This window comes from Neolamprologus multifasciatus, chromosome 6 (assembly GCF_963576455.1).
Source record: "Neolamprologus multifasciatus chromosome 6, fNeoMul1.2, whole genome shotgun sequence".
Classification (NCBI taxonomy): domain Eukaryota; kingdom Metazoa; phylum Chordata; class Actinopteri; order Cichliformes; family Cichlidae; genus Neolamprologus; species Neolamprologus multifasciatus.
In genome coordinates this window covers 3,775,677-3,786,927 of record NC_140444.1, presented here as the reverse complement: position 1 = coordinate 3,786,927, position 11,251 = coordinate 3,775,677, and the positions used below count along the sequence as shown (strand labels likewise).

At 45.2% G+C, this 11,251-nt stretch overlaps 1 protein-coding gene across 2 annotated transcripts in view; it reads right to left on the bottom strand.

Moving 5' to 3' along the window:
- Positions 1-11,251, bottom strand: part of LOC146516169 (protein AF-17-like) — a 34,472-nt gene that overhangs the window by 5,042 nt on the left and 18,179 nt on the right. For both annotated transcript variants that reach the window (XM_085164096.1, XM_085164095.1), the window contains 8 exons: positions 10,015-10,132; positions 9,774-9,840; positions 9,270-9,418; positions 4,956-5,156; positions 4,638-4,714; positions 4,104-4,474; positions 3,437-3,524; positions 694-906 (listed from right to left, as the gene is read on the bottom strand). In XM_085164096.1, the coding sequence (XP_085020222.1) occupies positions 694-906; positions 3,437-3,524; positions 4,104-4,474; positions 4,638-4,714; positions 4,956-5,156; positions 9,270-9,418; positions 9,774-9,840; positions 10,015-10,132 (1,284 nt within the window). The remainder of the gene's footprint in view (positions 1-693; positions 907-3,436; positions 3,525-4,103; positions 4,475-4,637; positions 4,715-4,955; positions 5,157-9,269; positions 9,419-9,773; positions 9,841-10,014; positions 10,133-11,251) is intronic.

The window sequence follows — 11,251 nt, the reverse complement described above, 5'->3', positions numbered from 1 at the left end:
GATTTTAAGGATTGTGGGACGTGTTACCGAGGTGGGTGGAACATTTTAGATTTCAGCTTCTCTTCATCAGCTCCAGAGCTGGATCTAAACGGCTCCATCTTATCTTGAAGACCTCGTGGTATCGTATCACCCCAACAGAGCACTTTGCCCTCAGACTGCAGCCTACCTGTAGCTCTTTCTAAAAGTAAGATCTGAGGTAGAGCCTTCAGCTTTCAGGCTCTCTTCTGAGGAACCAGCTACCAGTTTTCTATGAAGCTTGAAAAGGAAAGCGACTGGACTTCTTCGAGTTTGTTTTTTCCAAGTCCAGTCGCTTTTCTTTCCATGCTCCGTAAATTACCTGGATGACTGAGAACCTACACAGACACAGCTCCCAGTTTGGATTTAGGAGACAGACACCCTGTCTACTTTAAAGACCAGGCTTGAACCTTTTTGATAAAGCAGATCGTTAGAGCTGCATCAGGTGACCCTGAACCTTCCCTTAGATATGCTACAATAAGCTCAGGCTGCTGGAGGACTTTCCCATGATGCACTGAGTGTTTCTCCTCTTCTGCCCGTGTGTTTATATGTCACTACTTCATGTCATTAACTTTTATCTACTCTCTTGTCAATGATTGATAAAAACTCTTGGAAGTGGGCTGTTGAGTTTCTTGGTTCCCAGAGTTTTTCAGGAGGACAATCACGAGTATTACTCACTCCGGGTTTGTGAAGCGTGTTCTCCTGCAGCCCGAAGAGCCCGCCTCCTTGGCCTCCCTGCAGGGGGGAGGCTGTAGCTGAGGACAGCAGGTTGGGTGACTGGGCAATCATGGGTGAGTTGGGGGTGGAGGTGAGAGCTCCTGTCAGCGTGAGGCGCTGCAGCTCCCGCTGTCGCTGCTGCTGCAACATCTGGCACACCAAGGCCTGCTGCTCCTGGAGGAGGATGAGAGGAGAGCGGCTTTAAGGGACGAGCGGAGAAAAGGCACTGATGGGGGTTTGTGTGGGGGCTGACAGTGCTGGGAGTCTGTAAACACCAAGCAGAAGCGGCAGACCGCCACCAGGGGGCAGTGTTGGACATAATGTGAAACAACTGGCTGTGTGGGCTACTCTTGTTCACCTGTGTATTAGCCGGTCATGTAGCTCCTGCTGGGAATGACAGCGTGGACAAAGAGCGTCTCTATGTTCAAACTGACTGTTAAAAACAATGAAAACTGTCCCCTGGAGCCACTGCGTGTTTTGCATCTTCTCCTCAATGACCTCCGCTGTTACTCCCTTTCCTGTTTGAGCCATCTGGCCTTCATCACCCTTGAGTTACATGCTTTTAGGCTTTGTAGAGGAGAGCCTCACGAGTGTTTTTCCTTTGAACTGCATTCAAGGATTTCCAGGAAATGCCAGTTTCTGTTTAAGTTTGGGGATATTTGTATAAAACAGTCATACTTTGAACAATCACGCTGCCATAACTGAGCAGCACTCCTCTGTCAGATTTCCTGGCACCCTCATCTGCTCTGGGTTCTTTAAAGCTGCTTCCATCAAAAATAGCAGAACAGAGCACCCCGACACTTCTGGGAAGAAGTGAAATGCTGAGGCGTGTCTGGAAGAGTCCAGCTCAGGTGTCTGGACGAGGATGCACCTGCGCTTGTTGAATTCAGGGTCAAGTAGTTTAAGCTAACTAAAGAGCAGCGGCGAGCAGCCGAGGACAGGAGTGACATTTACAGGGTTCCTGCCAGAAGGACAAACAGTGAGTTTAGGAGCTACAGAGGCGAGTGCACTGCCTCGCTCTGCTGGATCGGCGTTAGTAACAGACTGATAACTGATAACACACCTTATCTCAGGGAAACCTGGAGCAGTTCACATTGACCGTACTTCTTGTGTGTGAGTGGGAACTCTCACAAGTACGTTTATTTTTTTCAAACTGCACGTGTTTTATTTGATTTTTTAAAAATTGGACGTAAAAGCTGTATTTTATTTGTGTATGTTCAACGTGTTAGACTTGTACATAGTTAACCATATATGATCAAATAATGTTGAATCCTGGATATGGATTTGTAAGCAGTGAAATTTGAAATAAGGGGGTAGGAACAAGAAAAGTGTCAACTTCATCCTACTCCTTTTCGAGCACACGCATTCTGTAGACAAAGATATATACATGAAAACTTGATGATTTTTAAGTTTTGTTTTTTGTTTTTTTCTGTTGTTATTTCAATTATATTTGCATGTTCGAAATAAAATTATATCTATCTATCTAAACAGATGTTAAAGCTATTTTCCTTCAGTCGTTCTGTTTCACTGTCGCCTCGTCTAACAGAAAAGTGAAAGTATCCAGTTCCCCGCTGTCTTTAGTCTATTATATCAAAGTACTTATAGTTTACAGTCAAACAGGAAACCCACTGGTTCCTATATTTACAGTGCCTGACTGGTTTGCACCCCACTAAGCTTTCCTCACTTTGCATGTCAAATAAGGGCGGCTGGTTCACTTCTACACAAAACATTATTGTTGCTACAATCTCTTTCTTAACTAACATAATTGAATCGGTTAGTATCTCTATATGAGGTCTTGCTAATGGTTAATATCACAGTATTAATCTGTTACAGCAAGTTCCTGAGTTACAGACAGTAATAAATTCTTTGTAAAAAGTTAGTTTTTACTGAACAGGAGACGAGTCTGATTTCTGAATGAGTCTAAAAATAACGCGTGAGGTTGCCCCTGATGTTAGCGCTTATTCAAATAGCCCTGATTTGCTCGGTGTTCCCGTCACGACCAAACATCAGAGAGCTGCTCCGTTTCTGAGGCGTGAGTGAGAAAATATTCGGTTCCTTTTCTTATCCTAAATCGATTTAGGCCCTCGGTTAAAAGCTTTTGTAGCACAGTTGTTATCGCTGTGATGGTTCAGTGAGCTAATGAAAGTGTTTATTAATGAGTCGAACCAAGCAGCAAACACCGGGGCTGAGAAATGATGCAATACGGAAAAACTGCAGTTCCTCTAATGGCCACTTGATTTCAGCTTACACTCCCAAGTAAATATGACCGACTTTACAGCATGAAAGAGCACAACTATACAGGGAAGTTTTTATTTAAGCATAAAGTTTGCATCTTTAGGGGAATGGCTGCTTTGACTGACAAATTGATGCAATTGGATGAAGCTGCAATAATCAGGCAAATCATAGATCTTACTATGTGCTTATACGCACAAACAGACCATCCAAGAAATCTGTGGTTCAGTTTTCACGAGACGAATTCTAGCTTTACTTTGACATTTCTTTATACGTGCCGTTTAATTATCAGGAACACGGGTCTGTGCCACGCGCCTCGCTAAACAAGCTTTAGCTGATATGCTTGTTAATCTGTTAATGACATCATCACACCACGAGTCAGAAACATGTGGACAGAGAAAAATCTCAGAGAAGCTGTGAGAAAATGTAAAAATCAGAGAGAAAGACAGAGCGACGAGGCGAGTGTCCTTACAGGCGTGAAGTTCTGCGAGGTGAGGAACTGCTGCAGCTGCTGCTGCTCGAGAAGAAGCTGCTTCTGCTGCTCTGACAGGAACGACGACCTGAAACAGATGTTGACATGTGGAAGCACATCTGTCAGAGAGCGCCACAGAGTTTAAATGTTTCTCACAGATTTAGATTTTGGGGTCAGGCACACATGTTTTATATGTGTTTATAATCTCCGACGCAGCAAAGACGTGATCATAAATAACTGACTAAACAAATTTACTGGGTCTTTCTTCCTGCCAATCAACTCCAGCTGGCGGTGGTTCTGCTGCAGCCTCGTCACGCTCGCTGTGGTGGCACGTGAACCTGCTCCTCTCCACCTGCTGCAAACCTGAGGGTGGAGTGGTCGTTCATCTCACCACAGCTCCTCAGAGCAGAAGAACCACCGACAGCTGCAGTCCATGACAGTCCGCTACGTCCTGCTATGGGGAAGCAGTTTGCAGACATCAACAGAAACGTGGCCAGCTGGTGGCAGAAACACTAAAATTTAAAAATAGGAGTGAGGGGATTCTCCGCTTCAGAAGGATAGAAAAAGAAAAGAAAAAGAAATCACTGAATCCTAAAAAAGTTAATTAATTCATTTAGAGGCTCTTGTTTTCTTCTTCTGTGGTTTTTACAGACAGATTTTTACGTACGGACTCGCACTCTTGGGAAGCTGAAAGCCTTGAGCCAGCGCCAGGGGGTTGAGGGGTGGAGGTTGGGGTCGCAGAGCCGGGAGCGCGGGCTGAGGAGCGTTCTGCACGGGCGACTGGATCACTCCGTTCAGACTGCCCAGCACGCCGTTCACGGCCAGCTGGGGACTTCCCGCGATAGACGCCATGAGCCCGCCCACCACGGGCAGCGCGGAGCCGCCGGCCTGAGCGATCGCCCCCAAACCGTCGTTCAACCCTCGATTCAAGCCGTTCAGTAGCGGCTGCCCGAAGGAGGCGGGGCTCTGCTGAGGAGGGGGGGTGCTCTGGAAGGAAAGAGACGAGCTGCTTCGGGACGGACTACCGGAGTGCAGCTCCTGGAACAAACACAAGAGAAGCGAGCGAGCGGCTTTTTACTGAGTTTACCGTAAAATCGAGAAAATCTACAAAGAGGCTTAAAAAAGACAAATATACTTGTTAATGGTGCCTGACGGGATTGCACGGTGATTTTGAGACACGAAAGGAACTAAAGTTTCTCACCTCAGACGAGGTAACAAAGGAGGTGTCATTCAGGAAGCAGCTTTTGGACAGGGGGCTCTTATTGGTGCTCAGGGGGTCTAAGGAATGAGAGCCACAATCACAGGGTGAAAACTACCAGGTTTGCACTGAACGCCATTTTCTGTACTATCAAAACTGTTCCTACGGTTAATTAACATCAATAAATCATCCGTGTGAGCGGGTGGGGCTGCAAAGGGAGGATGAAGGAATGCAGCTTAAAAAAATAAAATAAAAGAAGGTGATGGGATTTATGTGCCCTGAAGTTCGCTTGTGAAAGTGGACGGAGGAGCTTAATCTGACCTTGGGTGGATGACAGGAAGTTGATCTGGGCGGACGTGTGCATGGAGCCCTGGGTGGAGTGAACCTGTGGAGGGAAAGGCACGGCCAGCTCCGTGTTGAGCAGCTGCAGTCGCTCCTTCTTGGCCGTCAGGCTGAGGATCTGGTCCTGAAGCCGCTGGTTCTCCTGCTGCAGGGAGTGCAGCGACTGGAGCATCTCCATAACTGGGGGGACAAGAGGACACACGTCAGTCCAGTGTTTCCCACCAACTTCAATTAGGGATGACCGCAGGTAGCAGGCACACTATTTTAAATTAATTATTAAATAATGGAGCTGGTGATGCTAGTCTGCGTTCAGCCTCTGTGAGCTCAGTGCAGAATTTGTCTTCCTGCTCAAAGATCTGCGCAGTAAAAGAAGGACGACTGCCCACAACAGGCACATTTTAAACTGGGAGTTTCTGGAGAGGCAGCTGAAACATATCAGACCCCCCTGGCCTCTGTGATCACCTCCACTGATTCTCTCACTCTGTGGAAGATTTCTCTCTCTGCCATCTGGGGCTCCGGCGGGTGATCGCGCTCTTTTTTCTATTCAGATATAATGCACCACGTGGGACACGGCACCACAACACCACAACACCCCAGCAGCGCATTTCACTATCAGAGTTCAGTATCGCCTCAATATAGCATCAATATATGACTCAGAAATGTCGTCAGATTCCCGGAGAGATGGTTCAAATTATCGGTGCGGATGTAAAAAAAACCCACAACAAAGAGCAGAGACCAAGGACGCAAAAAAAGTTTATTTTATTTTTTATTTACAACATGGTAACTCAGGCATAATGCAGCACACACTTACGTAGGTCACATTGTAGGCGCTACAAAGGTTCCCCACGCGAGTCTAAATCAGGCTCGTTTTCAACAGCCCAGCCTGAGGCTGAGCCTTCAGCTTCCAGGCCCCTCTCCTGAGGAACCAGCTCTGGAGACAGACTCCCTCTCAACTTCAAACTTTTCGTTTTGATAGTTAGAGCTGCATCCAGTGAACCTGAACCATCGCTCAGTCGTGCTATTTTAGGCTCAGGCTGCTGGAAGACTTCCCATGATGCACTGGGACTCCCACATCTCTCTTTCGCTCGCTATTGCATGTCAGTGGGTTTTGTGTTCTCTCGCTTCCTGACCCCATTTTCGAAGTATTTCTGGGTTAGGAACTCCAGCTGTCATCATTACTGTCAGTATTATTACTAGTACTGCCTGAGAAGTTTTATGATTGGCTCGGGTTGGTTGTTTTATCATTTTTAGCGGGTGATGGGTGGATCGGCACGAAAGGGATCCAGCAATATCAGTCAGTGTTGTTTGCAAAATTGGATCTTTCACATCACAAACGCAGACGAACACCGGAGGAGTTCTGCTCTCGGTGTTATTATCATAATTATTGTATTTACTGTAACAACCAGCTGGTGGTGCTCAAACAAAAAATAAGTACTAGCATTGTATGTTTCCTGCCTCTCTGCTCTCCTCTCGCCCCAGCCGGTCGGGGCAGATGGCCGCCCACCCAGAGACCGTTTCTGCCAGCAAGTGCTTGATCAGATTAAACTCGCTTTGCTGGAAGAGCTGGCGCAATACAATCAAGGGCACAGAGCAGTCGATGGGCGTACAGTTTTTGTGTATTGCGAACAGTTAAACTTGCACATCGATGCAAAGCAAACCTGTTTTTGTGTAGTTAAATATCAACACGCTGATTTACTGGACGTACTGGGATAAACTAGTCACGGCTAAACGATCGGAGATATGTTTGACAAGAGTGGACTCAGCAACCTGCACTGTGCTTTTTTTTAAAGTCCTGCACTGTCTCACAGGTGTTTCCAATTATTCTGGCAGCTCGGGCCCCCGCTTGGGTTGAAGTCGGGCAGAGTTATGCTGGAAAATATTAGAGGTCACAAAGCAAAGGCTGGGTCCTGAAACATGCCACATTTTCAGCCTCGTGCGCTCAAGTTAAGTCGCTTGTTTTTATACAACGCTTTGCTGTTTAAGTAGAAATGAGTGTTTATTTTGAGAGTATGTCACAAGTTACTAGTTAGGCTCAAAAAAAGAAACGTACACAGAAAAATCTGCAAAATAAACGTTACGCTTTCTCATGCAGATAAATATAATTAAGGTGAGGACTGTGGGGCTATTTCCTTTTAGAGAAATACACCGAGCTGAGCGCGATGAGACCTGAGGGGGAACAAAAAAAGAGAAGAGCAGCGACCATGGAAATAAAAAGCCATCAGTGCTGGGCGTAGGAAGAAAAAAATGAGCAAATAATAGATTTGAAAGCAAGTGTCAGCTGATGATGTCCGAGGCGGCGAGCAATCTGGTTCAGCGGAGAGACGAGCAGAAATACGACGGCAGAAAGAAACAAAGCAGCTGCTGCAGCAGCTTCCAGAACCGAGAGCACATCTGATCTCTTGCTGAGCTTTTTTTTGTCCTCACACAGGTACATTCATCATCTGACGACAGCGCGAGGCACACGCAGAGGCCGGCAGCGTCTACGTGTAAGGTTCACAACATTTCTGGCTTAAAATGAAGTGAAAGGTTCAAGCAAAGAGTCCTTTCTCTTTCTCAGATCTGTTTTTGAAAGATTCTGAGAGGCTCAAAGATCTCAGCACTGAGCAAAGTGCTGCAGTTCCTCTGATGGCCACTTGAGGCTCCTGTGTTAAAATGCCCAGTTTACATCTCACTGCAGGAAATGATCCGTAGACATGGTCCTCCATAACAGCTTTATGCTGGAAGAAACATTTTCTTAAGTCACCTGGTTTGATTTTTTTAATTGATAAAGTTGGTGGCGTGGCTACTCTGACTGGCCAATAACAGATTCTTACAAATAACACGACTGGCCGTGCGGCTAACTGTACAGCACGCCATACTCCACTGTTAACAGACCACTCAAAGAAGCACGGTAATTACCATCTTGGATTTTAATTTTAATTTACTTTGGATATTTACTCATTTTTATTCGCTTCTTTCCTTTCAGTTAACAAAAAATGATTTTTGTACTCGTCTAATTTCTCCGCATCACGAGTCTGTGCTCCAGCCTGCTGAGTAAAGTTCTAATATTTTACGCACTCCTGCAGTTTATGAGGCAACTTGTGCATATCACTCTGTTTATGTCCATCCTTTATGCACAGAATACACTCGCTGGCCACTTCATTAGGTACACCAGTTCAGGAACTCAATGCATTAAGGTCAAGGCGAGCAGCTGAGGTTCAAACTGAGCATCAGCGTGAGGAAGAAATGTGATTAAGGTGACTTTGTTGATACCAGGCAGGCTGGCCTGAGTATTTCAGACTGTTGATCTGCTGATCTTCCCTCATAAGCATCTCCAGGGTTCACAAAGAATGATAAAGAAAAGGAAAATATCTGTCCAGCAGCTCCCTGGGAGAAAATGCTTTGTTTACACCAGACGTTTAAGGAGAACGACCAGACTGCTTTGAGTTGACAGGAAGGCAACAGTAACTGAAATAACTCCTGGTTACAACCAAAGTATGCAGAAGAGCCCCTCGGTTGCTCTTCTGCACCTCAGAAAATTAGAAAAACGATTCCTGCTCTGATGAGTCTCGATATTTGCTGTGAATTCAGACGGTAGTCTCAGACTTTGGCGTGAACAACATGAAAATATGGATCTATCCACGGGTCAGTAACTGAGAACTGTTTAAACACCACAGCCTATACCTGAGTCTTGTTCTTGACCATCTCCATCCTTTTATGAGCACAGTGGCTTAAAGCAGCGGTCCCCAACCCCCGGGCCGGTACCGGTCCGTGCGTCGTTTGGTACCGGGCCGCGAGAGTTGAGGCTCGGGTGTGAAATTTATGGTTTTCTGGGTTTTTATCGTTAACTTGGTTTCCCTGGGTCTTTTCCCGTGTTGTAGCTGTGTGTCTTATTTTGAAAGAAATATTTACGCGTTACCATAGCAACCAGAGAGCATTAAGGGGCAGAGAGGAGGATGTGTTGTTGGCGCATTTCAGGAGGACGCTGCTCATAAAGTTACACAGTTACACAGTGAATTCTAGGGCTGCACGATTTTGCATAATGTAATGTAATAAAAATACGATTTCTGGACATTAAACCTTTGAGATGTGGTGGAAAGGCTGATTCTCATCATGGATGTGCAGCAACTGCATGAAGTTATCCTGTGAATATGGACCAAAATCTCTGTTTGCATGGCACCTCGTTGAATCTTTGCTACGAAACAAGTTCTGAAGGCAAAAAGGGGTCCGACACAGTACCAGCACAGTAACTGCAGGTCCATCAAGTATGCACTATAACACTTTTCAATATCTAGTCCCGCTGGCCTTACTTACTGTTGACTCCCATCTCTCCGTTGCTGTGTTTCTCCAGCAGCAGATCAATGTGAGAGCTGGCTGGAGGGACGTTCTCAGGACGGGCTCTGACTCCGGCGCCCAGCCCGTCCCTCTGGTCGAACAGAAGAGGAAGACAGCTCATCGGAGACCTGGGCGTGGAAGAGGATAAAGTCAACAGGAAGTCAGAAGCGACACGTCACAGCTTCTGCAGCCAAGCCGGGAAACTACCAATCATCCTCTGTGGCTGTGGTTTGTGTTTTTATCCACATAGACGCTTTGATTGTTAACCAGCTGGCATTTTCCTGTTGCTGGTAATAAAAATGACAAAGGGAAAAATCAACTGAGTGATGATTTGAACAGATGAATGATGCGTCACCAGTGGTTTATGCATCTCTCTGCTTGCTGACTCATTTCAGTCAGTAAATGTGAAGTGTAAGAATGATGTGTTGTTTTCAGGATTTGACACTAAAAAATAACAATAAAGACAAAAAAGCAACGACTCACTGCGAGGAAAGACTCTCTCTCGGTGAGTTCCCCTGACATGGGAAGCGACAGTCATCGAGGTCAGACTCTGAGAAAAGGAACAGACGCGCTTTAATTTCATGTGCGCTCACATTTACTGAAAGGCAGCATCATCAAAGCGCCGCGTTTACTGTGCAACAACAACACGTTTAATGTTGGATTTCTGAAAGAGGATTTGTTTTTTTGTGAAGCTTATCTAAAGCCAAGAAGTGCTTCCTCTCACCTGGCAGTGAGGTCTGGGCTTGGCTCAGTAGTGGCGGCAGTGTCAGGGCTGTGGAGAGACAGCTGGTGAAAGGCTGAGTGGAGGTCAGGCTGTAGGAGGCGCTGGAACCTGGATTCACCTATAAGACAGCGAACGTCAACATCTGGCTGACAAAGAAAGCATGGAGATGATCAAGAAAGGATTTTAGTTTAAAAAAACAACCCCAAACTGATCTTTTTGTGAAGGAAACATCCATCTACTGGAAACGTAACACACATCTATCAAAAATAACTCGAGAATCAATTGTGGTTCCAGATTCTTCATGATTTCCACATCTGTCCGCTAGGGCTGCCACAAGCGATTATTTTGATAGTCGACTAGTCACAGATTATTTTTGTGATTAGTCGACTAATCAGATCATCATCCATTGGACGTAAAACTACAGCTTATTGCACCAGCTGCATCTGCTCTTATATAACTATCATTAGCTTACAGCTTTAAGTGTTTAAGGTATGTGCTAACTAAAAATAAAGACAAGATGATAGTTTATTAAATTTAAATGAAATTTGCAGATTGTTTTGGTGAAGTTTAATAAACTCCTTGCTATCTAAAATATAACAGGACACCGGAGTATATTCTGGAGCATCTCACACTTCTGATAATCAGCTGTCTGCTTGACGTTTATTCAGCTGTGTAAAAACTCTAACTTTAATCTCAGCCAAACAGGAACAAATAAAATACTAAAAAAAAGCCAAACAATAACATTTTTAAGTTATCTAAGTGACTTATATATATTTAACCTGAGTAGCGAAAGATGGCGGTGGGTTTGAAAATGATTTGCTGGGAGTCCGGTGTTCTCACGGCTCTAGTTAGCCTAGCCCCCGGCTAGCTATCGAGCTAGTGGGTAACAGACGTCTCCCAAAACGTCGGAGAGCTTTTGAAAATATGTGGTGTCTTGATAAAATGAGCAGATATTTGAGGTTTACACAGTTATATTCTCGCCTGAAAATATATTAAACATTTATTTTGTGACCCAGAAAGAATAATAAGAGTAATATTAAAACTAACTAGCTGCTGCCATTGTTGTAAACGGAGCTGGGCTGCGCTATGAATTCTGGGACACAGCTTCTTCTTCTTCGGGGTTTAACGGCAGCTGGCATCCTTGTACATGCAGTGCTGCCATCTTCTGTTTCAGTCCGTTATTACACTCTTAAATCCTACTACTTATTCCTGCGTCTTTTGTGATCTTACAAAGCTT